The sequence below is a fragment of the Pundamilia nyererei genome, unplaced genomic scaffold, assembly GCF_000239375.1.
Source record: "Pundamilia nyererei isolate P.nyererei 1_Seehausen unplaced genomic scaffold, PunNye1.0 scaffold00110, whole genome shotgun sequence".
NCBI classification, from domain to species: Eukaryota; Metazoa; Chordata; class Actinopteri; order Cichliformes; family Cichlidae; genus Pundamilia; species Pundamilia nyererei.
The window spans coordinates 1,684,029-1,709,291 of NW_005187511.1; the positions used below are offsets into that span (position 1 = coordinate 1,684,029).

General features: G+C 42.7%; 3 protein-coding genes across 4 annotated transcripts in view; all 3 read right to left on the reverse strand.

Moving 5' to 3' along the window:
• Nucleotides 1-579: 579 nt before the first annotated feature.
• prkar2ab (protein kinase, cAMP-dependent, regulatory, type II, alpha, B) lies at nt 580-4,472 on the reverse strand. Its single transcript, XM_005741453.1, has 10 exons — nt 4,080-4,472; nt 3,925-3,960; nt 3,712-3,851; nt 3,190-3,296; nt 2,369-2,522; nt 2,167-2,268; nt 1,997-2,071; nt 1,830-1,895; nt 1,569-1,707; nt 580-1,125 (listed from the first exon to the last, which is right to left on the reverse strand). The coding sequence occupies exons 1-10, from the start codon at nt 4,345-4,347 to the stop codon at nt 1,001-1,003; spliced, it is 1,212 nt and encodes a 403-aa protein (XP_005741510.1). The 5' UTR covers nt 4,348-4,472; the 3' UTR covers nt 580-1,000.
• Nucleotides 4,473-6,470: 1,998 nt separating this feature from the next.
• On the reverse strand, nt 6,471-15,187 carry slc25a20 (solute carrier family 25 member 20). Its single transcript, XM_005741455.2, has 10 exons — nt 15,043-15,187; nt 14,854-14,967; nt 11,273-11,365; nt 11,046-11,173; nt 10,848-10,938; nt 10,563-10,680; nt 8,625-8,697; nt 8,422-8,531; nt 7,949-8,073; nt 6,471-6,779 (listed from the first exon to the last, which is right to left on the reverse strand). The coding sequence occupies exons 2-10, from the start codon at nt 14,956-14,958 to the stop codon at nt 6,717-6,719; spliced, it is 906 nt and encodes a 301-aa protein (XP_005741512.1). The 5' UTR covers nt 14,959-14,967; nt 15,043-15,187; the 3' UTR covers nt 6,471-6,716.
• A 1,301-nt stretch (nt 15,188-16,488) lies between these two features.
• Nucleotides 16,489-25,263, reverse strand: part of nckipsd (NCK interacting protein with SH3 domain) — a 13,773-nt gene continuing 4,998 nt past the window's right edge. Inside the window, exons 4-13 of one of the 2 annotated variants that reach the window (XM_005741459.2) lie at nt 24,651-24,726; nt 23,916-24,514; nt 21,365-21,535; nt 20,784-20,870; nt 19,367-19,505; nt 19,185-19,265; nt 18,838-18,966; nt 18,553-18,642; nt 18,275-18,447; nt 16,489-18,026 (exon numbers count right to left, since the gene is read on the reverse strand). In XM_005741459.2, coding sequence (XP_005741516.1) covers nt 17,802-18,026; nt 18,275-18,447; nt 18,553-18,642; nt 18,838-18,966; nt 19,185-19,265; nt 19,367-19,505; nt 20,784-20,870; nt 21,365-21,535; nt 23,916-24,514; nt 24,651-24,726 — 1,770 coding nt within the window. In that variant the 3' untranslated portion in view covers nt 16,489-17,801. Of the gene's footprint in view, nt 18,027-18,274; nt 18,448-18,552; nt 18,643-18,837; nt 18,967-19,184; nt 19,266-19,366; nt 19,506-20,783; nt 20,871-21,364; nt 21,536-23,915; nt 24,518-24,650; nt 24,727-25,263 lie in introns of both variants that reach the window. The other variant, XM_005741458.2, reaches the window with a different exon arrangement.

Here is a 25,263-nt window from a genome sequence, read left to right on the forward strand (position 1 = left end):
CTGCTTGCACAACCCCATTTTAACACTTCATTTGTCAGTGTTGAGTTGGAAGATGCATTCCTGTGCAGAAACAGGTGTATGAGCTAAATGACACGCAGAACATGACACAGCTTAGTAAATTGAATATATCACATAGCAGTACAAAGAAGGCTCAGAAAGATGAAAAATTCAATTGAACAATGAGTCCATTACACAGAAAATACAAAAGGAAAAGAAGAGCTCACTAAATGAAAATCTAACTGCCCTGCAGGAGCTGAAATCTTGAATGCAAGTTTGGAGTATATGAAGAATTAAATAAAGGTTCAGTTTTGTTTTAATTAGAATTATTTTTTTTGGCCTGCATCAATCGGAGTAATTGCCTGAAGGCCAAGAAAAATAAGAATTATCGTTTAATCAAATAATTTAAATTTGATTTCACATCATCCCCCGCTATCTCTCCCTATTTTTCTAATATTCACTGTTCAATCCAACAAAGGTGGGAAAAATCCCTCAAAAGTTGTACAGCAAGTTTTTCCACCTGTTAATCTGATTATATGCTGAAAATAACTTTAGTTAAAACAAAGTGAAGAAGAAGTTTGCCCATCTTTTTAATATTATATTGTGGCATAGCAAATACAGTGTTACTAATAACATCAAGAGTGGTTCAGAAAGCAGTGAGTTTACCTTCAGGTACTTATTTACATGCGTTTTCTTACTGGGACGTGTCCTGTATGGTCATGTCAATCTGACCAACACAGAGATGATGCACCAGCCAGGCTGCAGTCTGATGAGTTGTTCGTGAGTCAGTTGACTGAATCTTATTTTATGCATCAAATTTTGTTTGGACAAGTATTGACATAATCACACATGAAAAATGGTGAATTTTAAACTTGAACACATTAAAAAAACAAAACATGACTTCAAATTGAGGCAGCCGTATTTACCTCGAGAGGAAGATAAAAGTATCACATACACTGGTTCTATTTTTGATTTATAAAACACTGGCAACTTTAAATGTGTACTATTGTTTCAAATCATCACTGGAGCCAAACAGCGCCACCAGCTGGTCTTCGTACTGGGAGATGTTTCTCTTCATGATGTCAATGCAGGGACCCAGCAAACGCTCAAAAGCCTGGATGTCAATTACTGGAAGGAAAAAACACATTTTGATTCATGTCACAGACATTTTCGTATTTTTGCGTTTTACATGGTACATGTGTCAGGCTGCTGCATCATTCTTCCCACAGTCATGTTTGGAAAAAGTACGTTTTCACAGATCTCAAACCATCACACACTGAAAACTCACTGTTTCCACAGGCATCGAGTAGTAAGTATATAGCAGCCAGGTGCTGCTTAAGCACACCATATCAGCGCAAGCACCTCATATCAACTATCAAGCATGGTGGTGGAAGGGCTTGTTTTTTCAGCCACAGGGCCTGAGCACCTTGCAGTCATTCAGTTGACCATGAACTCGTCTGTATACCAAAGTATTGTAAAGTTGCTGTGATGGGACCTTAGGAGAGCTGTGCATAAATAAATGCCTGCTAAACTCAATTAACATTACCAACATCTGTGGGCATTTAATGTACCTAAACATTTGGTTTCTCCCACAGCGTAAACTGTTGCTGCACGAGGTTTGTTGGTGACCAGCGCCAGCTCCCCAAAGTACTGCCCTCTGGAGCAGCGAGCCACCTCCACTTCTGCGTTATCCTGCTGGCTCGCCTTTGTCTGCAATAAAGAAACTTGTCAGTCATTTCATACATCTGAGACATACAGTAAAACAAACATTATTTTAAAAATTAATAGATAAAATGGTTAATTAAGAGGTTTGGCAATAGTAGTGCGCTTACTTTGCTTTTTATCATAATCTTCACTTCTCCTGTTTCCACAATGTAGAAACACTCAGCTTTGTCACCCTGCAAAAAGAAAAAGCAGCAGAAAATACTAAGTTTAACCAAAGTGTTCTTAATATATAAACTTGAATCTAAAAACAACCCAAGATAAAGCAGGCCTATACCTGTGTAATTATGCGGTCTCCATCTTTGAATGCTCGAGCTCCCAGAACATCAACAATCTTCATTCTCTCAGAAACCTAAAACGAAGCAGGTGAAATAAACGTTGAATAAAAGGTGGCTATGTTCTTATATCCTGTTGTTTTTTTTAAATGCCGTGTGTGTGTCTGCAAACCTCAAGAGACTTCAGAAGAGGAACGCATTCAATGAAGGCCTCATACATCCTTCTCTTCTTTGCATTATTTTTCACAATCAGTCTGTGAAATGTGGCTCGATCCTGAAAGGGAAGCAACCAAAGAACAACCTGTTTCACGCACTCTGTCACATACAGCACAATGCTACGGAGGATGAAGGTCATCTTCTTCTGTCAGACTCACCAGGCCCCACAGGGCTCCGTCCTGTGTCGCCACGATTGTGGCGGCTCGAGGCGTGTTGTACATGAGAGCCAGCTCTCCAAAACTGCCCTTGTTGTCATATTTTCCAACACAAATGCTCACACCGTCCTTCTGTACAAAAATATCGTAGACACCTCTGGAAGTGATTGGACAGAGAAAGAGAGGGAGCAGATGTGAATTGCAAGTCCTCTTTACATACTAGTTAATTATGGAGTTCCACAAGGTTCTATACTAGGACCAATTCTGTTTACATTATGCATATATTATACATTAGGTACTATCATTAGAAGGCATAGCATACATGTTGAATAATCAGGCCCCATCTTATCTTAAAGACCTCATAGTACCGTATCACATCATTCAAGCGCTTCACTCTCAGACTGTTGACTTTCTTGTGGTTCCTATGATATTTAAAAGACGAATGGGAGGCAGAGGCTTCAGCTTTCGCACCCCTCTTCTGTGGAACCAGCTCCCAGTTTGGATTCAGGATTAATCTAATTACTACTAATCTGTGGCTCTCTTCCACAGTGTCTTTTATCCTCTCTTTCTTCCCTCAACCCCAACTGGTTAAAGTAGATGGCTGCCTGTCCCTGAGCCTGGTTCTGCCAGAGGTTTCCTGTTAAAACTGAGTTTTTTCTTCCCACTGTTGCCAAGTGCTTGATGGTTGGGATTTTGTCTGTAATATTGTAAGTTCTTTACCTTATAAAATAAAGTTCTGTCTTGTGACTTGGCATTATAACCTAAATTAAATTGATTTGAGCAGGTTTAGTTTAAATATTGAAAAGAAGGTAAACCTCGCTCACTTCTCTATGACGTAGAAATTGTCCCCATCCTCTCCTTGGTCTATGATGTGATCCTGAGGTTTGACCAACACTTCAAACATGGCGTCTAAAACCTCAGAGAACTGCTCCTGGAGGAAAACATAACGAGACAGGTTTCTTTTTATGAAACAAATTCTAAGAATGCATATTTAAAAAAGGCATTTGAAGCTGATATAACATATATAAAAGTGGAGCTTAAGCTTAAATATAAGAACAGTTGAGAGAGGATAGTAAAGGGCAGGAACGGTGTAGGATGTGAAGCCAAAATTATAGAGAGCAAAAGCCAAACTTGATTTGAAAGAACTGAAAAATGAAGCAGACTTGCATTTAAAAAAAAATAAAGTCCCTTTGTCACCTACAGTAAGCCAGTAACATGACATTTAAAACCTGAGTGCTGTGGTCTGCAGCACTTTCTGGTCTTGGACATTGTTCCTGCAGGTCTCTGTCTGTGATCATCACAAGGGGAACCACGTCTTCTTTAAAACCTGATTTAAGCTGCTATACCTGCTCTAATGTCTTGAACAGTAAAATGTCTCTGCATGCGTCCTGAAGCCGGCGACGCTGCTCGTCTGTTTTGGGATTCACAACCCGAGGCTCTGTGTCATCATCCTCATCATCATCTGGGTTGTACGCCTCTGCACAAACTGCAGCGAGACAAACAAATGAACAAAGTGGAGTCATGTAGCCACATTGACTCACGCCGTTCCACTTACTGACCTGCAGTTCTGCGATTGGTTTTTCCAGAGGGGCGCTCTGCAGAGAGAGAGAGAGGTCAGAGCGTTACACTGAGTGTTTTTAAAGCCAGGGCTTAGCACACTTCACTGTAACAGCTCCAGAAGTGCTCGTAACAGTGTTAATAGTGAGATACTCACTAACGGGGACCGGTTCCTCCTCTTCCTCCTCCTCCTCTTCCTCATGTTTGTTGGGTTCATCTGTGCCTGATTCAAAAGTGACTTCTTTCTGCACAGACTCAGTGTTGGGTTTCTTGTCTTGCTGGTCATTTCTTTGGCTCTCCAGAATACGTGTGAAATGCTGCACAGCAAACTCGGCCAAGTTGGGAGGCCTGCGACGAAGCACTTCCACCGTGTATCCCTGCAGCAGCTCTTTCAAACCAGCTGGTATCTCTACAGTGCTCATCATTCAGGCTCAAAGGTCAGGAGCTTTAATGGAGGAAAAAAAAAGTCTATAAGAGCTTCTTTTCCATTAACCTCAGTTTACGATGGCAGGAATAACAAAATGCAGCAATCAGCATGTGATAAACACACTTTCTGTCTGAAGCATCATCACATAGTGACTCCACCTCCTCCTCCTCCTCCTCTCCCAATCTGCCCTGTATTGATTCTTTTATTTAGCACAGCCTGTCGGAAAGTATTGACTAGGTCTTTTCACATCACATGTAATTAAAGGCTGTCCACTGGATCAAGCCTCAGAGCACGATGATCTGGCAAAGAAACAACACACGCAGAGTGATTTTAACAGTTTATCCTGGAAGTCAGGCTGGTGTTCACGTCCAAATGTCTTCATTTATATTCATAAATATATAGCACAGTTATGAAAAACGCAGTACTTCGCTGGAAAATGAAAAGTAACTATCACAGTACAAAATAACTTCAATGCAAGTGTCCTCACACACACTGATTAGTCTTTTGTGCTCCTGTGCTCCCCGGGTGATGGGGCTGGGGTGTTTGTGGGGGGTTGGAGGTTGATATCTGATCTTCTGAGGATCTTGTGATCTTCTGCTCCTGTCCTCCTTTTACAACACTGACTATTGTATTCTACAAGATACATGATTCTGATCTTCTGATGATCTTATGATCTTCCTCTTCCTGTCCTCATTTTGTATCACGGTACAAACATAAAACCCTGTTATGGTACAAAATGGTTTTGGTAATATGACTCAAACAAAAGGGAACTTTTTGCATGCATAACTTAAATGGATGAAGGAAGAAGGGAAACTCGAATTTAGAGTTACATTGAGGTTATTTTTGGAAAACGCTGCCTGAGGTTTTTATTTTTATTCTAACCTCTTAAAGGGACTCTGCAGCTGCTGAAGACGATAAGGCAAATCATTGTTTAAATTTCAATCTGGCACTTTGTGCAGCCATTTCTGGCTCAAGGAGTTTCTACTCCAGGAAGAAATACACTTTAAGTTGACGACTGTGATTGTGGGTGTGCATGTCGCAAAAGTCCAAGCTGATATGATTTCAGATGGTGAATCTCACACGTAAAGCAGCAGGTACTGCAAAGAAAAACCTCCAATTACTAATTAAGATGATTTATAATACTTTCATTTTTTTTTTTACTTGTTTACATTTGTTTCAATGATTATAATTAATTTATATTTATGCTTTGCTTTTGTTGTAGTTGAAGCAGCACCATGAAGCAAAATTATGAAAAGCAGGGAAACACTTTTTCATACACTGGAGCCTCCCTGCTTTTGAGATTAAGCTTAAACTTGTCTTTGTCAGAAAGTTCACACTTCTGGCTCCATCAGGTGACCCTAAACCTGCCTTTAGTTATTCTGCTGAGGCTGCTCGAACTCTTCTGCCCCCGTCCTCGTGTTTAAATGTTAATGCATACAACTATTTATTGTATCATTATCTCTTCTAAGAAAACAAAGACAACTTTTAGATATAAATGAGACAAAAAAATGATTTGTATGCATTTATGTATTTTAAGGACATATAAGTTGCTCCACCCCAGTATGGTTTCCTCAAAAAACTCAAAATATCAAAACTGCTTATTTAGGATTATTTGAAATTGATGATATGCTGCCAGCCTGAATAAAGACATGCAGACAGGAGGAGAGCAGTTGGGGCTTTTCCAACATCTCCAACTATAGTAATCACACACTGAACTGGTAAAAACTGGAAAAAAACTGGAGACATGACAGAGAAAACAACAAAAAAAAAAACTGCAGGAATTTTGTTGTTGTTTATGGATTCTGATTTATTTATTTATTTTTACAGATGTTGCCATTCATGTGCTGTTCGATCACAGCCATTATGCCTATTCCTATAATTTCACATTAGTCAGACAGAAAGTGAAGGTTGTGTTATCGATCACTGAGTGAAGCGTGACCGTACAGGATGCAGACAGTTCAGAGGTGTGTGTTGCTGAGAGCCCGGCACACAAAGCACGAGAGAATGCACCTTTTCCCTGATACGTCCACCAGCTCGCAGATAAAAGGTAAGGCACATGTTCACTTCACTCCATTTTTTTAAAACATAAAAAACTCAATTAAAAAAAAAAAAAAAAGTAAAACAAAAGGAGTGAGAACATTCGACTGAGTGTGTGTGTTGTGTGTGTGTTGGCATGGTTACAGCCAAGCCATCACGATTTTCCAATCAACATTTTCCAATCGACTCTCAGCAGGTCTGAACCATCCACGTGTTGCACTGTACCAAAATGTTTCAGAAACAATCAAAAAGTTAGAAATTCTTTAAAATCTCTTCAGATCCGTGCGTGCGTTTCCCAGGGATCACAAACGAGGTGACGCCGAGCCTCCGTCACAGGTTTGGTGCCAACCAGTTCAGGAACTTCATTGCGAGCTCAAATCCTAAGAAACAAGCCTGGTAACAAAAAGACGAGAAACAAAAACTGTTTAGTCTACGAAGCGGGGAGGAAGTAAAGCTCACCACAGATACGCAGAAATAATCAGCTGGCTTTTATTCGAGTTATTTTTATGTGGAACAGTGAGGCTCGCTGTGCTTCCCCTGTTGAAATTAACACCAGACGCTTACTGTGTACTTTAAAGTGGTGTCACTTCGTTAGCAGTCATCTGCATGTAAGCCGATACTTGTTAGCATTGGAAAATGTGAAGGAGGGTGTAAACTTTAACTCTATTTTCATAACTTTTACAACTTTTCCTGCTGATATCAACCTCCCCAAAGGCTATTCATACTACAAAAAAGTCGTATCCAGACGTAGTTTTTCCATGTATGAGATAAAATGTGCCAATTAATCATCTTTAAAGATGCCAGTAGGCAGATATTTTGCAGATTTGCTGTTTTGGAAATGAATACAGTGAATCTGGGCTTTGTTTATGGTCCAAGAGTTAAACTGTAAACTGTATTTAAAACGATGCAGTGGGCTGATATGTAGAAAAATACTGGCAACCACCTCAGCCTCCCAGTGGACACATCTAGACTATCAATTTCAAATTCCTTTGTCACCTTGTTCTTGAGTTATCACATTCACAGTATTTTCAGAAAATTTGACCTCTGACCTTGAAATTGAGGTCACTGAGATTCAAATTTGTTTATCGCAGTTATCGCATTATCAAACTTGATGTCCTTGACAATACCCCATCAGCCTCTTACAGCTGAGGTAAAAAACAAATAAATAACAATCAAAAAACGTGTTTATGAATGTGTATGAAGAATGAGGGACTTGCAGCAGATGTGCTTGTGTGCAGTTGTCCTGAAAAACGGCTCCACAGGGAGCCCGAACAGGAAAGGGAGTGATGGAGGAGTTCACCATGATTTACAAAGATCAAACAAGCTGCATGAGAAGCACAAACAGTGGCTGCAGTGAAAACGTCTCATTGCTTTGACTGCTTCAGCTTTTGCTTGCTGTCACTTCGCCTCTGCAGAAGGCTGAAGTGCACAAACGGCACGAACAAGAGTAGCACGCACAAACTGGCTGTTCTACATTTTTTTAAATCACTTTATTTCCATTCCAGTGTAATTTATCTCTTTTTGCATCAATCATGCCTGAAGAATAAGTGAAGCAGACTCACCGCGTTTGCAGGGAAAGCTCGAAGCATGACAGCGTTGAAGCCCTTATACAGAGAGGCCACGCCCTCCTCTCTGATCAGCTCCCGCAGGACATCACGGAAACCGTTGGGATACTTCCCTTCAGGAGCTGAGAGAAAGACACTTTATTAACTTGGTCACAGACAACGTTTTAAAAGACAAAGCTGCTTATACCAGGAGGAGGTCAGGCAGCGGACAGAGAAACAGGACTCATCTTCAGTTTTTCTGACTGATGAAAAATCAGCTTCAAACTTTCCACAAGCTACAGAGCATCCTTACATTTAGCATGAATGTAAATTTTTTTTTTTAAATCACTGAACAAAATTAAACTGAAGATGATCTTAAAATACAAAAAGTGCAAAAATCTTCAAATATAAATCAGCAGAATTGAAAAAAAAAAAACAACTCCAGGATCTGCAGCACTAAACTAGGATGGATACTGATCACAAACACCAACCTGTCTGGAAACGCGACTTGAGTACGTCGGGGGGAATAGCGACAGCCCAGTTACAGATGCCGGCCATCCCTCCTGCAAACAGCACGCTGGGAATACTGAGCTCGTTATGGCTGCGAAGACAAGAGTACAAGTCCCAATGCTCAGACGGCCTGTTTTATATAAACACACAGCTGCAAATGCTGCAGGGCAGAGCAAATATGAACCTTTTTCCTGCAGGTGTCAGGAGATTCTTCAACCACTCATAAGACATGAAGTACATCCCACTGGCTGGAACATCTGAGTTACAAAACAAACATACATACACACACACACACACACACACACACAGTTTGAACTTCATAATTTTCCACTTTAACACCCCAAACAACTTAAATATGACTACTTTACCCAATAATATATAATTAAATGGATTAAAGTCATAATTACTTTAATTTAAAGATCAAGTGTTTGACATTTTCTGAAAGCCTGTAAGAGCTGTTTAACCCTTTCCTTCAGTTTTGAGCCCTCAGATGTGGTTTGACCAAAACTAGAAGAGAGCTCGGGTTTTTTGGAGGGTAGCCCTAGTTAGCCGTTCAGGCAGAGATCGCCCTGTGATGGTTTTCATCTTTACACATCAGAGACATGATGATAATCAGAAGGAGTTTCACTGAACTTGAATACAGAAGTATCTTGTTTTTTTTGGGTTTTTTTAAATTCCACGTCCTCGGGTGTGCTGGTTTGTTCCTCCTCATGAAAACGTTGTGCCTGTGTCACTCACGGCGAGACTCAGCTGCTGACAGTTTCGTGTGAGTTAGCAGCTAACGTGGCCTCGAGCTGCTTCTCCGCATGCTCCAGAAGTATCTCACGAATAGAGTGTTGGCATTCAAACGCGACCCATCTAAACACTGTCGCAGACCAACACCCAGCAGGACAATGCGCTTCACCACACCATAAACAATGCACAACAGAGAGCCCAAGTCCTGCAAACCGCCTAGACCACAACCCCATCAAGGATCCGTGGGCCGCACCCAAACAATCCTGCCCCACAGATACCCCACCCCTCAACCCACAGGACCCGAAGTATCAAAGGCCTATGCCTCAGTGGAAGACACCACGGGACACCCCCACCCCATTTATACTTTTATTTAGTTTTACATTATTGTAATCTTTCTGATACTTTTTTACCTTATTGTGCCATAGAATCTTGTTTCTACCAATACAAAGATCTAGTTTTTTTTGCCAAGTGAAAAACTTACCAATTCAAACTGAGAAAATAACTGCAGAATTTTGAGATAATATCAAGAAAGTTCAACTTTGTATCTCCAAGATTGTGTTGTTGCTTTTTTGAGTGGCATCCACATGAACTCTTTACCCCAGGAAAGCTTATATATAGAAAACCTTGAAGCTCTTTTCTGAACCAGCACTTTCTGTCATGTTTCATGCTTGCTCTTAGAACAAAATGACTGGATTTGCATCAGAAGTTTAAGCAGCTATCCTTAAAAATATATATATTTAGCTTTTATTTAACTGGATTTGGATGGATGGATTTGTATTTGGATGTATGTGCTACTAATTTATGCATCTTATGATTGTCCTGTTGTCCTGCTTGGCCAGAACGCTCTCCTAAATCTCAAAAGTTTTACATTAAAAAAAAGGAAAAAATGAGTTTCATACCATTCTTCTTATGTTATCCATTTATACTTTTTCATCGGCTCTAACAGAGGAATCTCCCAACTTTGGGATAAATAAAGTCGATCTGATCTTACACAGTACTGGGAAGGTGGTTTTAATGTTGTGTGGATGAGTGGATAGATGCGACAGAACAACTAACTAAAGCAACTTTGTTCTTGCTGGCAAAGCAAAAACATCAACTTCACTCATTCTATGTCATGTGGTAGGAGTTTTTCTGATGGTGGTGCTGGTCATGAACCAAACACTGCAACAATGTGGCAGCAGACACAGCGACATTAACAATGGAGGACTTAAAATAGCTTTAAAAACATCTTGGGAAAGGTTACATGAGCATGTTTGTCAGGCCTCCAGGGGTTTGGTTAGTAAAACTAAATGCAAGCAGAAAGTTTGTGAAGACATGACATGAAGTGTTAATATTTGATCTACTAAGAAATGAAGAGCAAATAATGAATATTTAAGTAAAGCAGCACCTCTCATGAGGGTCAGAGCGGTGCCTTTGTAGACTCCCCTGATTCCAGACTCTCTGTACAGCTGTTTGACGCAGTCCATGGGTCCTGCATACTTCACCTCCCCCGTGGAAGCTTGAATCTGCAAACACACACGCATAATTTTACACTTACTGAAGATTTGTTCCAAATAATAAACTTCTAACCTTTGACAGGAGGGGCTGAAAGAAATACTAGGTGTTTCCACACGTCGAATCAACTACTCAGGTAACAAAGTGAGAGCAATCAGATGCATGTTTAACCTCTGACCTGTAGGAGACATTTGATGCGCTCTCCAGGAGCCATGATAGCTGTGGTGAACACGCCAGACAACATCCCAGCAGCAAACAGCTGTGGATACCTGGAGGAGACAAGAGAACGGGGCTGATATACTCTCAGAAATCGACCACAGAGCGTCTGACAGGATCAACCCAAACTGTCGCCACCCGTGACAAAGCAATGACCTACGTAAGAATATCATCGGGAGTTCTCTGTTGCAGTTTCTTTCCCAGCCCAAACCCAAAGAAACAGACAGCAAACATGGGCGTGACTCCGATTATGGGGGCTGCCATTCCTTTATAGAGTCCTTTAATACCCTGTAAAGGAAGACGAGGAGGAGGAAACATCAGTTTGAGGACTCAAAAACAATATTTTAGTTAATAAATGCCAGAGTTTGCATCAGTGTGCATGCTCACCTCTTTGGCTAAAGTTTTTTTAAAACAGTCTATGGTCCCAGCATACAGGAGGCTCTCGCCAGGTTTGGGTTTTGGTTGAGTTTGTAAACGCACCTGAGAGAGAGGGAGCGAGAAAAGGATGTGAAGTGTGCAAATAACCTGAGGTTTCCATGGAAACATGCTCTTTTCTTCTTCTCGTGGACTGTGTGCATGATTTAATCCAAACACGACCACCAGATACACAAAGTACACAACAGATTTACATGTAACTGGTCATTGACTGACTTTACACTTCTCAACGACCTTCTCCTTTCATGTCGTTTCTTCGCTCATGTGTTAAGGTGTGCATCTGCTTTATTTATAAATATTTCTGTAGCCTCCTTTGCAAATCTGAGCACTAGAAAGGACCTCTGTCTTCCTCTGAACCTCCTTATACTGTCTGCTCAAGAGCATGAGTGGAAGAAAAAGGTGGGAATCACAGAGTAACTATCAGTACGACACACTGACCAAGATAACAATGAAATCACTTGTGTAACATGTATCATGATCAGGGCGCACTTCAGAACCTGAAAAGATGATTAACAATCAAAAAAGTTTATTTTTCTTTAAAAAAAAAAAAAAATCGATTCATTCATAGTAGTTTCACGTCATATTCTTCACCTAGCTGCAGTTTGACACTGTGCACTCAGCTGGAACAGCGCCCTCTAGTGAAAAAGCCCTGCCTAAATTCAAATCTGATTATTTTAGCTATTTAAAAAGGGTCTGATTAGACTTATCATTTAACTAAAGGCATTTAACACTAAACACCACCAAACCCCAGGTAACTTAGATGTGCTGGTTTACTATCGTGATGATAATGGGAGCTGAAATATTAAAATTGCCTGGTTTACTTTAAAAGGAACTGATGAGGAAGCTGAAAGCTCAGTTGGGTTTCGTTTTAGAAAAAAAGCAGTGGCTCTGGTTTAGCAGCAGGTTTGACCAGTTTTTGAATATGCAAATGTAATCTGCATGCACGCTGCTGCCAGAGCTCTGCTGGGTATCACAATCTCAGGACTTGAATTTAACACTGGAGACAGTTTCAGATCCCATCACTCTATCCTGTACGGGGAGGTCGGGTGGACGCCACCCTGAGAGAAACCCCCCAAAACAACTCCAGTGTCTCCTGTTTACAAAACCAGTCTTAATAATCTAAGATGCCATTTATCAAGTGAAACCCTGCCTTTGACCTGCCTTTCTACAGAACAGGGAACATGGACCTCATAGTTGGAAGAGACTTCAGAATAGGGCTGTTCATATATCTATCGGAACTCTATTGTTTCATTTTATGCTATGGTTTGTTTCGTGGTGTCGCAAAATAAACTGTTTACGGCAATATTTTTTCATTGTTTTGATGGTCACTGTAGTGGCTATATTAATTTCGTAAAGTTCTCTCTTATATTTTATATAACCACACTATGGACAGACAAGCACCTGTTTTTATGCGTTGTGGTTAGCAACAATCCACTTGTTTATGGTCCACATAAACCTTTCACAATAAAGCCCAAGATCCTGTTGAGACTTTTCAAAATAAACTGAATCACGTGAAAGAGCAGATTATTTACGGATGAGAATTAAAAAAAAGAGCCGCCAGGTGCTAAAAAATAAACCTTAGACTCAAACGTTAGAACAGGCTTTTCTCCGCAGCACGCTGTGTAATAAATACAAAGAAAACAGCGGCTGTTACAACTTATGTCTAAAAATGTATCGTTTCATGCATCGGTTAAAACACTCGACTCCAGCTACATGACGCGCAGCTGGAAACACTTCCCGCAAGTCGAGCTGCCCGAGATTCACAGAATTTACAGAAAATGTTACATTTTTGTGATTTATATCGTTATCAGACGATAGATGTCTTGTATGGGGATATGAGATTTTGGTCATATCGCACAGCCCTACTTCAGAAGGTTATTGACAAATACGTCACCTTCTGCGCGGTGACGGCATATATAATGAAAGGTTTTGCTTTTTAGTGATTAGTTATTTTCATATCTTTACAGAAAGAGGTTATGTGAATTAAGTCTAATTTGTATATTTGTGGCTCTCCTCGACTGCTTGTCAAATTATTCTTGGGCAAGAAGCCCGAGTTACCCCTGAGGACTCCATCTCAGTCTGTGTGTGATTGTTTGGTAAAAACACTTGGGACAGGGTAGTGCTGTGGTGTGCACTCTTGAACAAGAGGGGGTGTGGGGTCTTTTCCTCCCCAAAACATGCATGTTTGGTTACCGGGATACTCTAAACTGCCCATAGGTGTGAATGTGTTACCCCTGCGACAACCTGTCCCATGTGTACCCCCCTTCTCTGCCTGCGACAGTGAACGCCTCCAAGCCAAACATGTAAAGCTACCTGCTGTGACGGCTCCTCGTGAACAAAGGAGCAGCCAAAAATAGCATGTTGGAGTAGAAAGGAACTTCCCTAAGGACCCATTTTACCTGAAAACATGTATTTTATGAAAGAAATGATGTACACCCAAAATATTTACAGCATAACAGAGGACATGCAATGGGTGGAATTTTTTTCTACACACTTTACATACAGGCTGTTTCCACTGAATTTAAATGCAAGTTTAGGGCAGTTTGAGATTTTTCATTCATATCAGAATCTGAATGTTAGATATGCAGAGATATGTTAGATATGCATTACTTTTTTTGATTTTAACTGATAATCCATTTTGTAATGTAGCGCACTCCCATTTATATAGCGCTTTTCTAGTCTTTAGACTACAAGTCACATGTTAACATCACCTTGTTCTATACACTTTAAGCAATTTATCTACTTCCCCTCCATGGCCAGTGCAGAATCACTAATTAACCTAACATGCATGTCTTCAGGAGCTGAGCTCTTGGAGGAAATTCCACACAGCCGGGCTTCAAACCCAGCACCTTCACCTACTGTGAGGTGACAGCAATACCGTTGCAGAAACCACTTATCCAATTAAAGGGCGCAAGAGTGTTTCTGCAGCTCAGAGATGACCTTTGACCCACTTTCAAGCTGTGAAGTGACTCAGCTCACCTGGAAGCATGCAGGTGGGCTGTTACTGATTTATGGAGATGTTCACGGTTCGCACGCGACATCAGCCCATCATACGAGCTAAAGCTTTATTTATGACGTAGCTTACACCAAAACTTTAACCCTCCACCACCGTGCTGACAGGTGCTATGTGGTGTTTGTGCCTTGTTTGTAACATGGTGTGGTGCATTATAGCAAAACACCACAGGACTTTTTTTCAGCAGTCTTTGCAAGGATAAGCCATGACTTCATGCAGGCTGAAACTGGACAGCACACAGGCTTGATTCAATTATCAGCAGTATTGATCTGATCTTGAGTGTCTGACGCAGTGACAGCCCTCCTGCATGTGTCCAGGTGAGCCGAGTCACTTCACAGCCTGAAAGTGGGTCAAAGGTAATCTCTGAGCTGCAGAAACACTCACACTGAACTCACGGTTGTGTTTCACTAACACCCCCGAGGCCTGCACAAAGTGTCCCATACACCTCACACCCTTGCTGTGTGTCTAATACATGCACAGCACGGTGGCAAATAAACCCACGCAGCTGTTTATTGTTTACTTTGATCGTGTCCAGTGGGTGTCCGGCGAAGACCAGGCAAACCCCTCCAAAGCCTCCAGCGAAGAAGTTCTTCAGCGGGCTGATCGGCTGCGGCTGCTTGGACATGTTTACAGTCTGCAGGAAGGAAAGCGGAATGAATGAAGCGCAGAGGAAACACAGAGGTGCCGGAGCCAGCCGCTAACACCTCACCTGCTCGGGCTTTCCTAAGGGAGAGAGACGGATATCTGCGAGAGCTGAAGCCGCTCCGGTCTGCTGGACCTTTGACCCACTTTACCCGGACCGATCTGACTGCAACACTGCTGCACTCCTGTGCGTTTCTGTTTGTTGTCCGGCGGAAATGGTGAGCATTCTTCTTCTACTGGTTTTTATCAGACTGACTACTCGATGCACACAAGTACTCCTGCCCTCTGCCGTTTAGTATTCAAGCTCCTGACATCTTTGTAACCCTTTAAAGAAATAATTGTCAGAACATGGCTTAAAAAGTGTTTAAGGAATCTTCTGACAAAATTTGAGTGTAATGTTTGCTATTTATTCCTTAAAAAAATGTATTATAAATGTACACTTTGTTTCATTTTTTTACATTGATGATGTAGAAGTCTCAAAAACTGATGGATCAAAGATGATACACTTGTCTTGTATTTCAGTGAAGTGAGAAGTGTTGGAGTCTCAAACATGGTAAATGTGTTTTCTAAGTGTACTCACCTGCCACTTCATTAGGTGCAAGTGTTCAGATGCTCTGTAATTCAACTATCTAATCAGCCAATCACATGGCTGCAACTCAGTCCATTTATGCCTGTGGGCATGATCAAAATGACCTGCTGAAGTTCAAACAGAGCGTGAGAATGGGGAAGAAACAGAGTGTGGCCACCTCTCGCTCTCTTTTCTTCCAGCGTGTCTTTTGATCTGTCCTACTTAGTTACCTCACCACCAACCGGCCTACAGTTCACACAGGCTGACTAAAACTGGACAATAGAAGATTGGAAAAATGTCTAATGAGTCTAATCAGTTTTGATTTCTGCTGCAACATTCAGACGGTTGGGTCAGAATATAATGAAAGCATAAAAGCTGTAACGGTGTAGGGAAAATGTTCTTTGCACATTTTGGATCCCTTTGTGCCAACTGAGCATCGTTTAAACACCACAGCCTGGCTTGGTATTGTTACTGACCATATCCATCCTTCTGTCACCCCAGTGTTCCCATCATCCAGTGGCTGCTTCTACCACGATCATCATGCCGCAAAGCTCAAATCATCTCAAACTGGTTTCTTGAACATGAATATTTCACTGTTTTCAAATGGCCACCAGATGCATCCAACAGAGCACCTTGAGGATGTGATGGAACGGGAGAGTCTCACCACTGATGTGTAGCTGACAAATCTGCAGCAACTCTGCGATGCCGTCATGTCAGTATGGACCAACATCTCAGAGCAATGTTTCCAACACCTTAGTTGTGCAATAATGTTTAAAATAAATTGAATACAATAAATATAAAACAAATACAATAATTAAATGATTCTGAACTCTGAATAAAACAAACAAACAGCCAAATCTGACTTCAACATTTGTTGTGTCGTTAGTGCAGTGAAGACTGTGAATGAGGATATTCTGCCCCGCAATCACACTCTCAAAAATACAGTTCACTGTTAAAATAGAGCTTTATTAGTTTCATTATAACACAGCCGCAGCACATTTGCAGACAAAGTGAATCATGGAGACGTTCACCACTCGCACGCGCACAAAGGAACGCACATACACCGTAAAGAGACACACACAGTCAACCAGAGAATGAAACACTCACACTAAACGTCTGATATCACCTCTGGATCGTGTCAGGAGAAGCAATGCCAGGGATTAAAAATCAGATAATAATGAACAACATCATCACTACAGTGTTGAGAGGAGGGGGAAAAAAAACAATCAGGGGGAAGGTATGAAAGTATTTAAACCACAGTGAGATCAAATAAATGTCCTGCATTACAGTTCTTCTTCTTGACTTTAAGTATGAACATGAGAAACTGGAAATCAACAACACTGATAATGTAATAACACTCCTGCCACAGCTCACAAGCCAGTTGTCAGAATTTTGCTTTACTGCAGCACAGAAGCCGTAAACGGTCGATGAGGCGTGATGCTTGAGGAGCTTCGCTTTTGCAGGTACAGAGCGAAAAGCTGTGAGGAAAGTACCAGAGCGAGAAGAGACTCTATAATAAGCAGCGGCAGCTTAATCAGCAAAAAGCTTAGTATCGGCAACGTGCGAGTCAGACTGTGCTTTTCTCGCCAGAGAAGTAAACTTGCTCAAGTTGTTCTACTAGTCTTAAATTAGGATGGAGGATATGAATAAAAGAGGAAGTCAGTTTTAAGAGTGCGCTGACCTGTGGAGAAAATAGCGCTGTCAGTAACACACAGTAGTTTGGTCCCACTAAAAGGGAAGCACGTAAAGGTTCAAAGCTTTCTCTGCACGCTGAAGCTGTGGCCTCAAATCATCTAACGTAAGCACTGATTTGCCTTCCTGCTATAAATCTGTAAACTGCAGTCAGTTTGGTTAGAATAGAGTTTACCTGTGGTTATTAATCAGTTAATTTCAACAATACTTTTAGGTGCATGCAGTTAGTCCACGTAAGCTTCACAAGGACATTATTGCTAAGGATTCGCTTTGAGATGAGCTTCAAGGATTGGCCACTTACTAATTCACCAAATATGGCACAAACCTTTTGTGCATTTGTCAGATTTCTTCCTTCTTAAACACTTACACACTCTCACACACTCATTATTCAAATAACACTCAGCATCCCACGCACGCTGCAGCACTGGAGTAAACACCGGCTTCTCTCAGCACGGGCCGGCGCGGGGTACGAGTCGTCTTCAAACGTCCGCTCTTCCTCTTTTAATCTTTACCATACCTCGCCGCAGTAGCTGGGAGCAGACTACAGTTTGTGATACTGGCACCGGTTAGTCCTGGTTCTCGCAGATCTGTGGGAACTCCTTGTAGATCTGCTGCACGATCAGCTTATCCATCTGTTTTGCCGTAGCGCTCCCTTCATCCTCGCCGGGATCTTCTTCCTCCCTGAGAATCCTCTGCAGCGTCCCCTGCAGATCCGACAGGCGGTGCCGGTGCTCGAGGTAGTCCGTCGAGCGCATTATGGAGTGCATGAGGGAGAGATACTCCATCCGCAGCTTCACAGGGAGGGACAAGGAGAAAAAAATAATCATGTGCCTGACAAATATGGTTGCAGTGCATCCATGAAATATGATTTCCTCCTTTTGTTTGACAGTTTGACTTAAACATTTTGCCTTTGAATCCCGTAACCCAAACAAGCAAACAACAGAATCACCCCTCTCTCTCTTTCCAGAGCTACAGTGGCCCACTAAAGCCCACTTCCTTATCAGCAACTTAATTACATCAGCAGCTTTCAGTGTCCCACCTTGTCACCAGGTGAAAGGTCAGATATCTGTCGAACGGCGATGTCGATCATCACCATCATGTCGGTGCGGTAGAAGATGTCGGCAGTCTCTCGGCTGGCGAAGACATCCTGCAGGAACTTGAGCACCGAGTGCGGTGCAGGCGGAGTGTGTTTGAACATGCACACGGGGTCGTCTGGGGGCGGGAAAGGACATGAAAAATGTAAAAAAAAAAGAAGACGCATGAAGAATATTTATGAAGGATAAAAGTGAGGATGCTCCCAAAAATAGTTTCTTTTACCGCCTCTGTTCAGGAGCAGCAGCACTTTCTCTGAGAGGATCTTGACGTTTTTCTGCTTCAGTTCGTTCATGATCACGTTGTTGCTGGGAGCTTGACACAATCAAGCAGCACAACTATTAAACTCCTTTCTACGTAAACCCATTTCAAGGTAAAAATGATCCAGAGAACACTGAAATTATGGCCTTGCTCCATTTGTTATAATTACAAATAAAACCAACTCCTTCAGGTTCCTGCTATGATTTGTACAAAAACGCTGATAAAGGCATCTGTGGAGGCTGTTCTCACCAGTGTGGTGCAGGTTGAAGGAAAGCACGAGGTTCAGGAAGATGTCAGGCAGCTGCTCTGTGGGATCAGAGGGATGCCCGTCCTCCACCACACCCAGCAGAAACTGAACAAACTCGGCATTCAAGTGTTCTGCAAGCAGGGAGAGTCCAGTGTCTTTATTACTGCACACAATAGCCTTTAAGCTGAGCTTTTAAATCACACGTGTCAAACTTCTTGATGTGTTTAGCTTGAATAAGCCTCTCATAATGTGCTGGAAATGATGACAAAAGCACAGCCAGGAAGCTGAACTCAAAGCACTGCTTTGTGTCACACAGCAGATTTATCCAATGATGAGAGAGCGGACATACCGTAGTGATGATATGGAACCTGCTCTCCCATTGAGAATACCATAGTTAGCAGCAAAGCTGTGTAGCACATCTTCTGGTGTTCTGAAGGAAAAACATAAAAAAAGAAGAGTGAATCAGACAAACGTGGATAACTTTTAACTGAACTATAAAACAAGAGGAACTGCAATGAGTGACATTTTCACCTTGTGTGTCAGTCTGAAGATCTCTTGCCAGCTCCATGGGGAGGATGGAGTTGAGAAGGGCGGAGATGAGAGCAGCATCCAGGCTGCACATCGCCCCAAAAACTTTGAGCAGCAACAGCCGCAAAGACACACGGTGCTCCTGCACGAAGGCGACAACGAGACCGGATCACCACACAACACGCACAACAACAGTAAAGCTCTGACTGAGGTCAGCCAGGCTGAACAAGGGCGGCTCTGACAGATGCTTCACACAGATATCCAACTACACAAACACGAACATCGTGCTGATTTTGGGCTTTTAATAGTTTCTTTGAACTGTTTGTCCAGAGTCAGATGATTGTACAGCACAGACCGGACACTTTTGGAAGCCATCAAAAAGCTTCTGGAACAACTCTGGGCTCTTCTTCTTGGAAGAATTGATAAAGTTCATTTAAACTGGTTGGTTCCTGGCATGGGCTCAACCTTTAGGTACAGCAAATGATTAATAGGGTTATGGTCAGGCCTTTGAGAAGCTTTTCCACATGACTAATTCTAGCCTGTTTTAGCCAAAACCAGCGATCAGTGTCCTGTCCGAAAACCCGGTTGTGTCCAAGTTTCAGTCATCTAGCTGTTGATTTGAGGTGAAGTTGAAGAATTTGGAGGTAGTTGTCCTCCTTCTTCTCGAACTGAAGAAGCTTCTCGGATGAGAGGTGAAACGTCTTCAAGCAACTTAAAGAAGTCCAGACGCTTTTCTTTGCAAGCTCTTTTGACTACGATGACCTGGATGACTGAGAACCTTCACAGACATATTGTCCTCCTTCGTTATTCCATCCACTTTATGCAATGTACCAATACCACTGGAAACAAAACAGTCCAGAGCGTGATGCTCAGCTGTCAAACATGCCACCATGTTTGACAGCTGATCATCAAACGTTTCTCTAGAAGGTTTTCCCGTTGTTCTGAGTTAATCCAGCGAACGCTGTCAAACGAATCAATTTTTACGCAGGCAAAGAGAAACTACCAGTCGTATCAGTCATGATACAATCACGTTATGAGGCCTTGGTCTTTTCAAGTTAAAAAGCACTGTAGGACCTTCAGCACTACTTATTAAAAGATTACAGATGTGTATCTATACATTTGACCTTCAGAGAAAATACAAAATAAATCCAAACTTGTTGAACCCAGTTCTTGTTTTTTAAAGCCATTAAAGATGTATGCTGTACAATCATTCCATCCTGGTAAAAGGAGAGTTTAAATAAATAATTAAAAGCCCAAAATGATGACATTCAGTGTAACTTCTTACCAAAAATACGAAAAATATCAAACACACAATATTTGCCGCAGTTCTTTCTGAGGCATCGCGACATTTTACGGCTGATGCTTTATTTTTATTTGAGTCAAACATCAAATCCTTTGTTGTGTTCACATCACATCTCACCATCTGATAATAGGAAACCAGGGACAGCACGTTCTCAAAGTCGTTGGCCTTGCACATCCTCTTACACACCTCTGGATCTGCATCGGTCTGAGGACACAAAGCAAAGGCAGTCACATTACATAACAATGAAACTTCATAATCCCCAAACAATCAGACTCCCACACATCGCAGGAGCGCCATTAACAGCTCATCTGGGCATCCCACTGTGGCTCAGCACAAACTGCCAACAAAGCTCATTCAGCAGCCTGAAGCGGTTCCAGATTCAGTCTTTAAGTGCGTCGCTGGATTTGGGAGCCGTCTGAGCCGCTCTGATCCCATCAGACGCGTCTGGTATTTACTACACAACATCTGGACGCGTCCTGGGTTCGCATCACAGGCTTATCAGAGGAAATGTTCACATCACAATCATAACAACAGATCAGTCCTGTCTACTAGGTATGTAAAAACACATTGAAAAGCTTCCCTCTCCTGACCTAAATCCACTTCCTTCCAGTTTCCTTGGATGTTTGCTCTTCTTCTTCTTCTTGCTTGTTACAGTTTTATAAATGAATCCCATTGGCATATTTAACAGAAACGCATACCAGTATCTTCAGCAGCTCCTCGAGGTAGCAGGCGATGAGAGCGTGATCTTCATGAAGCGCCCAGCTACGCTGCTGGGAGTCGTCCCGGTGACGGGCGAGGTCGCTGAAGATCACCTCCAGCCGCTGTTCATCGTGACACACCTGGCCCTGCGGCAGCGCCGCACTCAGGTCCTACAGGGACGGATAAGAAACATCAGCACACGCCTGCGTTTGTTTAACCCGTTACAGCGAACACACAGGCTCACACTAAAGAACAGACAAAACAACACTTTTGTTTTCGGTTTAGTGGACGGCTGGAGTTGTATTTCAGGTCACCTGGCTTTCGCTCTCATGTTTCTATGTTCTTGTCTCCATGAAGAGAGAAAAACATTTATTTTCTAATCGTTTCACTGCGTTTGAAACCTTCCAAAGAGAAGCCTCCTTCTTCCTTTTGATCAGAGACACACGAGCAAAGAATTTACTGGAACTCTTTGACTAAAAACACCCAAATAAAAAACTATTCCCCACTGCTGCTGTAACATAAAGAAAACCATCACTATTACGTATCTCCAAACAATTATTAGTTATGTCATCCTTAAATATAAAAACATTTATCAGAGCAGCTTTAAAGGTGAAGACCAGAGTTTTTTCTTGGTGTTTGTGTTAATCATCTTGGATGTGCGCTAACGGAAACACACAGGGCCGAGCTAGAGGTGGCTGAGTTGAAAGATTTTCATTGGAGGTTAAGCGGGATTAGAAACGAGTCCATTGGAGGGACGGCTCAGGTCGAGCGGTTTGGAGGCAAGGCTGAGATGGATACAAAAGACACTGAAGAAAAGAAAAAGACCTCAGAGAAGATTCATGGATGCAGCGAAGGAGGACGTGCAGAGCAGTGGTGTGCCAGAGGAGGATGATAGGAAGGCAGATGACCTGATGTGGTGACCCATAAAGGAAGAATCCAATGAAGTCGATGAAGATCTTGGATGTGTGCGGGCAGCATAGCTGGGCACATTGACGGTTGTTTTATAAAGAGGCTGTCCTCCGCAGTTCATTAAGAAAGCATTAAAGCCAGCATGAACTGATGAGCCACAAAATTAAACTGGTATTTATCTGGATTTTACCAGCACTGACCCCCATCCCCCCCCGTGGTAATGGCACTGGCGCGAGTCCTGGTCCAGGAAGCAGGTTTAGTGAAATTTGATTTTTTTAAACACAGTATGAGACTTAACTCTGAGCTAACTCTGAATCTAACCAGCTTTCTGGCAGGTTTGTGTCTGCTCCCTCCCCTCCGTTGCTGAACCTGAAACATCTGTCTGACATTCAGTTTCATTTCCTCACTCACACGGTCCACATCAAAGCTCATATCACAGCTCACAGATGGCATCTTGTTACAATTTATATAAATATTTGAGTCAAGACTGTGCACTGATGCGCTGAGACTCTAAAATGGGAAGAAATGTGGTTTAAAGTGGGGCTTTGAATCCAGGCTGCAGGCGGTCTGAACCTTTGTGGCAGCATTTCATCATAAAACAGATGACAGGCTGGAAGAAAATTTTTTAAACGCTGTTGAGAACAATAAAAAAAATCTAACAATATTTACTTTAAACCCTGAGATCCTTTCCACTACAAATCACCAAAATCAGTCTTCCTGATTTCAAAGGTACATGAGCTGCGTCTCATCTGCCACGTTCTTCGTCCCTCTCAGCTGAATAATGATATCCGAGGCTTTAATACTTCTATCATGAACATTTAAGTTGGGCGTTGACACTGAATCATTTCTCTGCCCCTGCTCTTTCTTCATCACGGTCCGCATCGGCACAAATTAACATTCCACTGGATTCTATTGGACGCTCTTCATCTCCTTGTTGCCATGGTGAATCCTCCATGTGCTTAACTCGGGGTGAACATACTCTGAGTTGACTGATAAGATTTTCTGGAAGTGAGAACTCAAGTTTCCCATCTCAGATTTAAATGTTTGATTCAGAGTTTGTTAAACCTGCTTTCTGGAATTCCCAATCAGGATCACAATCAAAGCCATGGAGTAGAACAAACCAGACCCACGAAGGCTCCACCCCCTTGAGTCCAGCTGATCTGCTGCCAAACACCACAGGACAGCACCCTACTCACGTCCTGAGAGTTCGAAGTTGCCATAGCAACACAAGGCAGGCTGTTTAACACTGTGGCTGACTCTAATTTTGATTTTGTTTGAACTTCTTCTTCTAAGTTGAGTGCTTTACATATTAAAACAACCTGATGAGACCGCAGACTATTCGAGCTCTTCGACAGGATGTGTGCACACATGTCAGCGTGTAAACACAGGATGGAGCCACAAGTTGGCATCTACTGGGATTTGGGGTCACATTACCCACTCCACCACAATCTCCACCTGACAGCAGTGGAAACAGAAAAGCGTGACGCTTGTATCTAAAGATGTGTGAGTGATCCTGTGTGAACTGCCCTCGCTGCTAAATGCAGCGGGAGCTGAAACTCTAAACGACTCCGGCGTTCTGCTCTTAAACTGGCTGGGCGCCAGTGTGCTGGAGCCACGCCATGTGATGAAAACAAATCTGACCTTGCTCTCCACCAACGAGACGAGGACTTGCTCCAAAGCGGGGGAGGCCTGCGGCAAAGTGGTCTGCAGATGGGCGACCACCACGCCGACGGCGACCCGCGACAGCTCGTAGCTCAAGCCCGTGTTCTTTCGCACCAGCTCGATCAGTTCAGCTCCAATGGTCATGGGAACCACCTCAGAGGTCGAGGAGCTGCCAGGAGGGTTTTCAGCAACAGACGGGGGGGCGACGGGCCACTCAGGCTCCCGCTGGTCCTCCTCAGCAGCAGGAGCAGCAGGAGAAGCAGGAGAAGCAGGAGCAGCAGGCTGTGGAGGGGTGCTGCGCTGGGAGGGTGGGGTAGGCTGGGGGGGCTGCGGTGCGGGGCTTTTCTTTGCAGGAGCCGGCTGAGGAGACGAGTCAGAGGGCAGCAGGTCCGGAGGCGGCCCGGGGGGCTTGACACGGGACGGCACAGGAGGAGGAGGGGTGCTGGAAATACTTGGCAGACTGACTTCAGAGGAGATCGGAGAGAGGGAGGAGCCCGTGTCTATGGAGGTGGTGCTGATCGAGAGGGAGGGAGCAGGGGACGAGGGAAGAGAGGACACTCTGGAGGGGACCTCTGGCTCTGCTGAGAGAGAGGAAGAGAGCTCCAGTTACAGAAAGGAGAGCGCAAACAGGAATGACTAAGAATAGAGCTGCAGGAGCAAAAACACTGAGAGCGTAATCTGTTTTTAGGTGACGAGTGCAAGGCTTAAAGTCACCTGGACGCCGGTGGTTCCTCTGCTTTTCAGGGGGAGGCGGAGTGATCGGAGCAGCACGCCGGGCCTGAGGTGGCACCTGATGGAAGGGACGGAGACAACAAACATGTCATCTCGCGGTTCAGGAGGAGCACAGCTGGCTGATGGAGATTTAACTTCCACAGCTCAGCATTAACATTGAACTCAGAGAACTAATCTTTTTAAGATAAAATAATCTCATCAAACACTCAAAAATATCCACAGAAAAAATGTATTCGCGTTCCTATTTTTCTATAAAATTAGATATTAAAAAAATGTGTTTTTTGATGTGGTGATATTTTCTTTTGTGCACAGATTATTCTTATTCTCAAATTAACATTTCATCTTTTCTTCACAGAGGAGAAAGATCCAGATTCACGCTGCTGCTCATCTTTGCTGCCACATGCAGACATGCCTCACAAAAAATGTGTTTACAGCAAAGTCTATCCATGAACAGATGGTGAAGCACTGCGTGAGAAAAGGAGCAGGAATGATAAAAATAAGTAACTAATGCGGTTTATTGGTATTAACGTGTTGTCTATTGTTACAAAATAATTATGGGTCACAGTAATTACCAACTAGTAGCAAAAAAAAAAAA

Excerpts from the sequence above, each read along its gene's own strand:
- prkar2ab (XM_005741453.1), bottom strand. The coding sequence starts at position 4,347 with ATGATGAGCACTGTAGAGATACCAGCTGGTTTGAAAGAGCTGCTGCAG. Across the intron at positions 2,269-2,368 it reads ACGGAGCCCTGTGGGGCCTG|GATCGAGCCACATTTCACAG; the intron begins GTGAGTCTGACA and ends CTTCCCTTTCAG. Across the intron at positions 1,126-1,568 it reads GGGAGAAACCAAATGTTTAG|TAATTGACATCCAGGCTTTT; the intron begins GTACATTAAATG and ends TTTTCCTTCCAG.
- slc25a20 (XM_005741455.2), bottom strand. The coding sequence starts at position 14,958 with ATGTCCAAGCAGCCGCAGCCGATCAGCCCGCTGAAGAACTTCTTCGCT. Across the intron at positions 11,174-11,272 it reads AAAAAACTTTAGCCAAAGAG|GGTATTAAAGGACTCTATAA; the intron begins GTGAGCATGCAC and ends CTTCCTTTACAG. Across the intron at positions 8,698-10,562 it reads CGCTCTGACCCTCATGAGAG|ATGTTCCAGCCAGTGGGATG; the intron begins GTGCTGCTTTAC and ends TTTGTAACTCAG.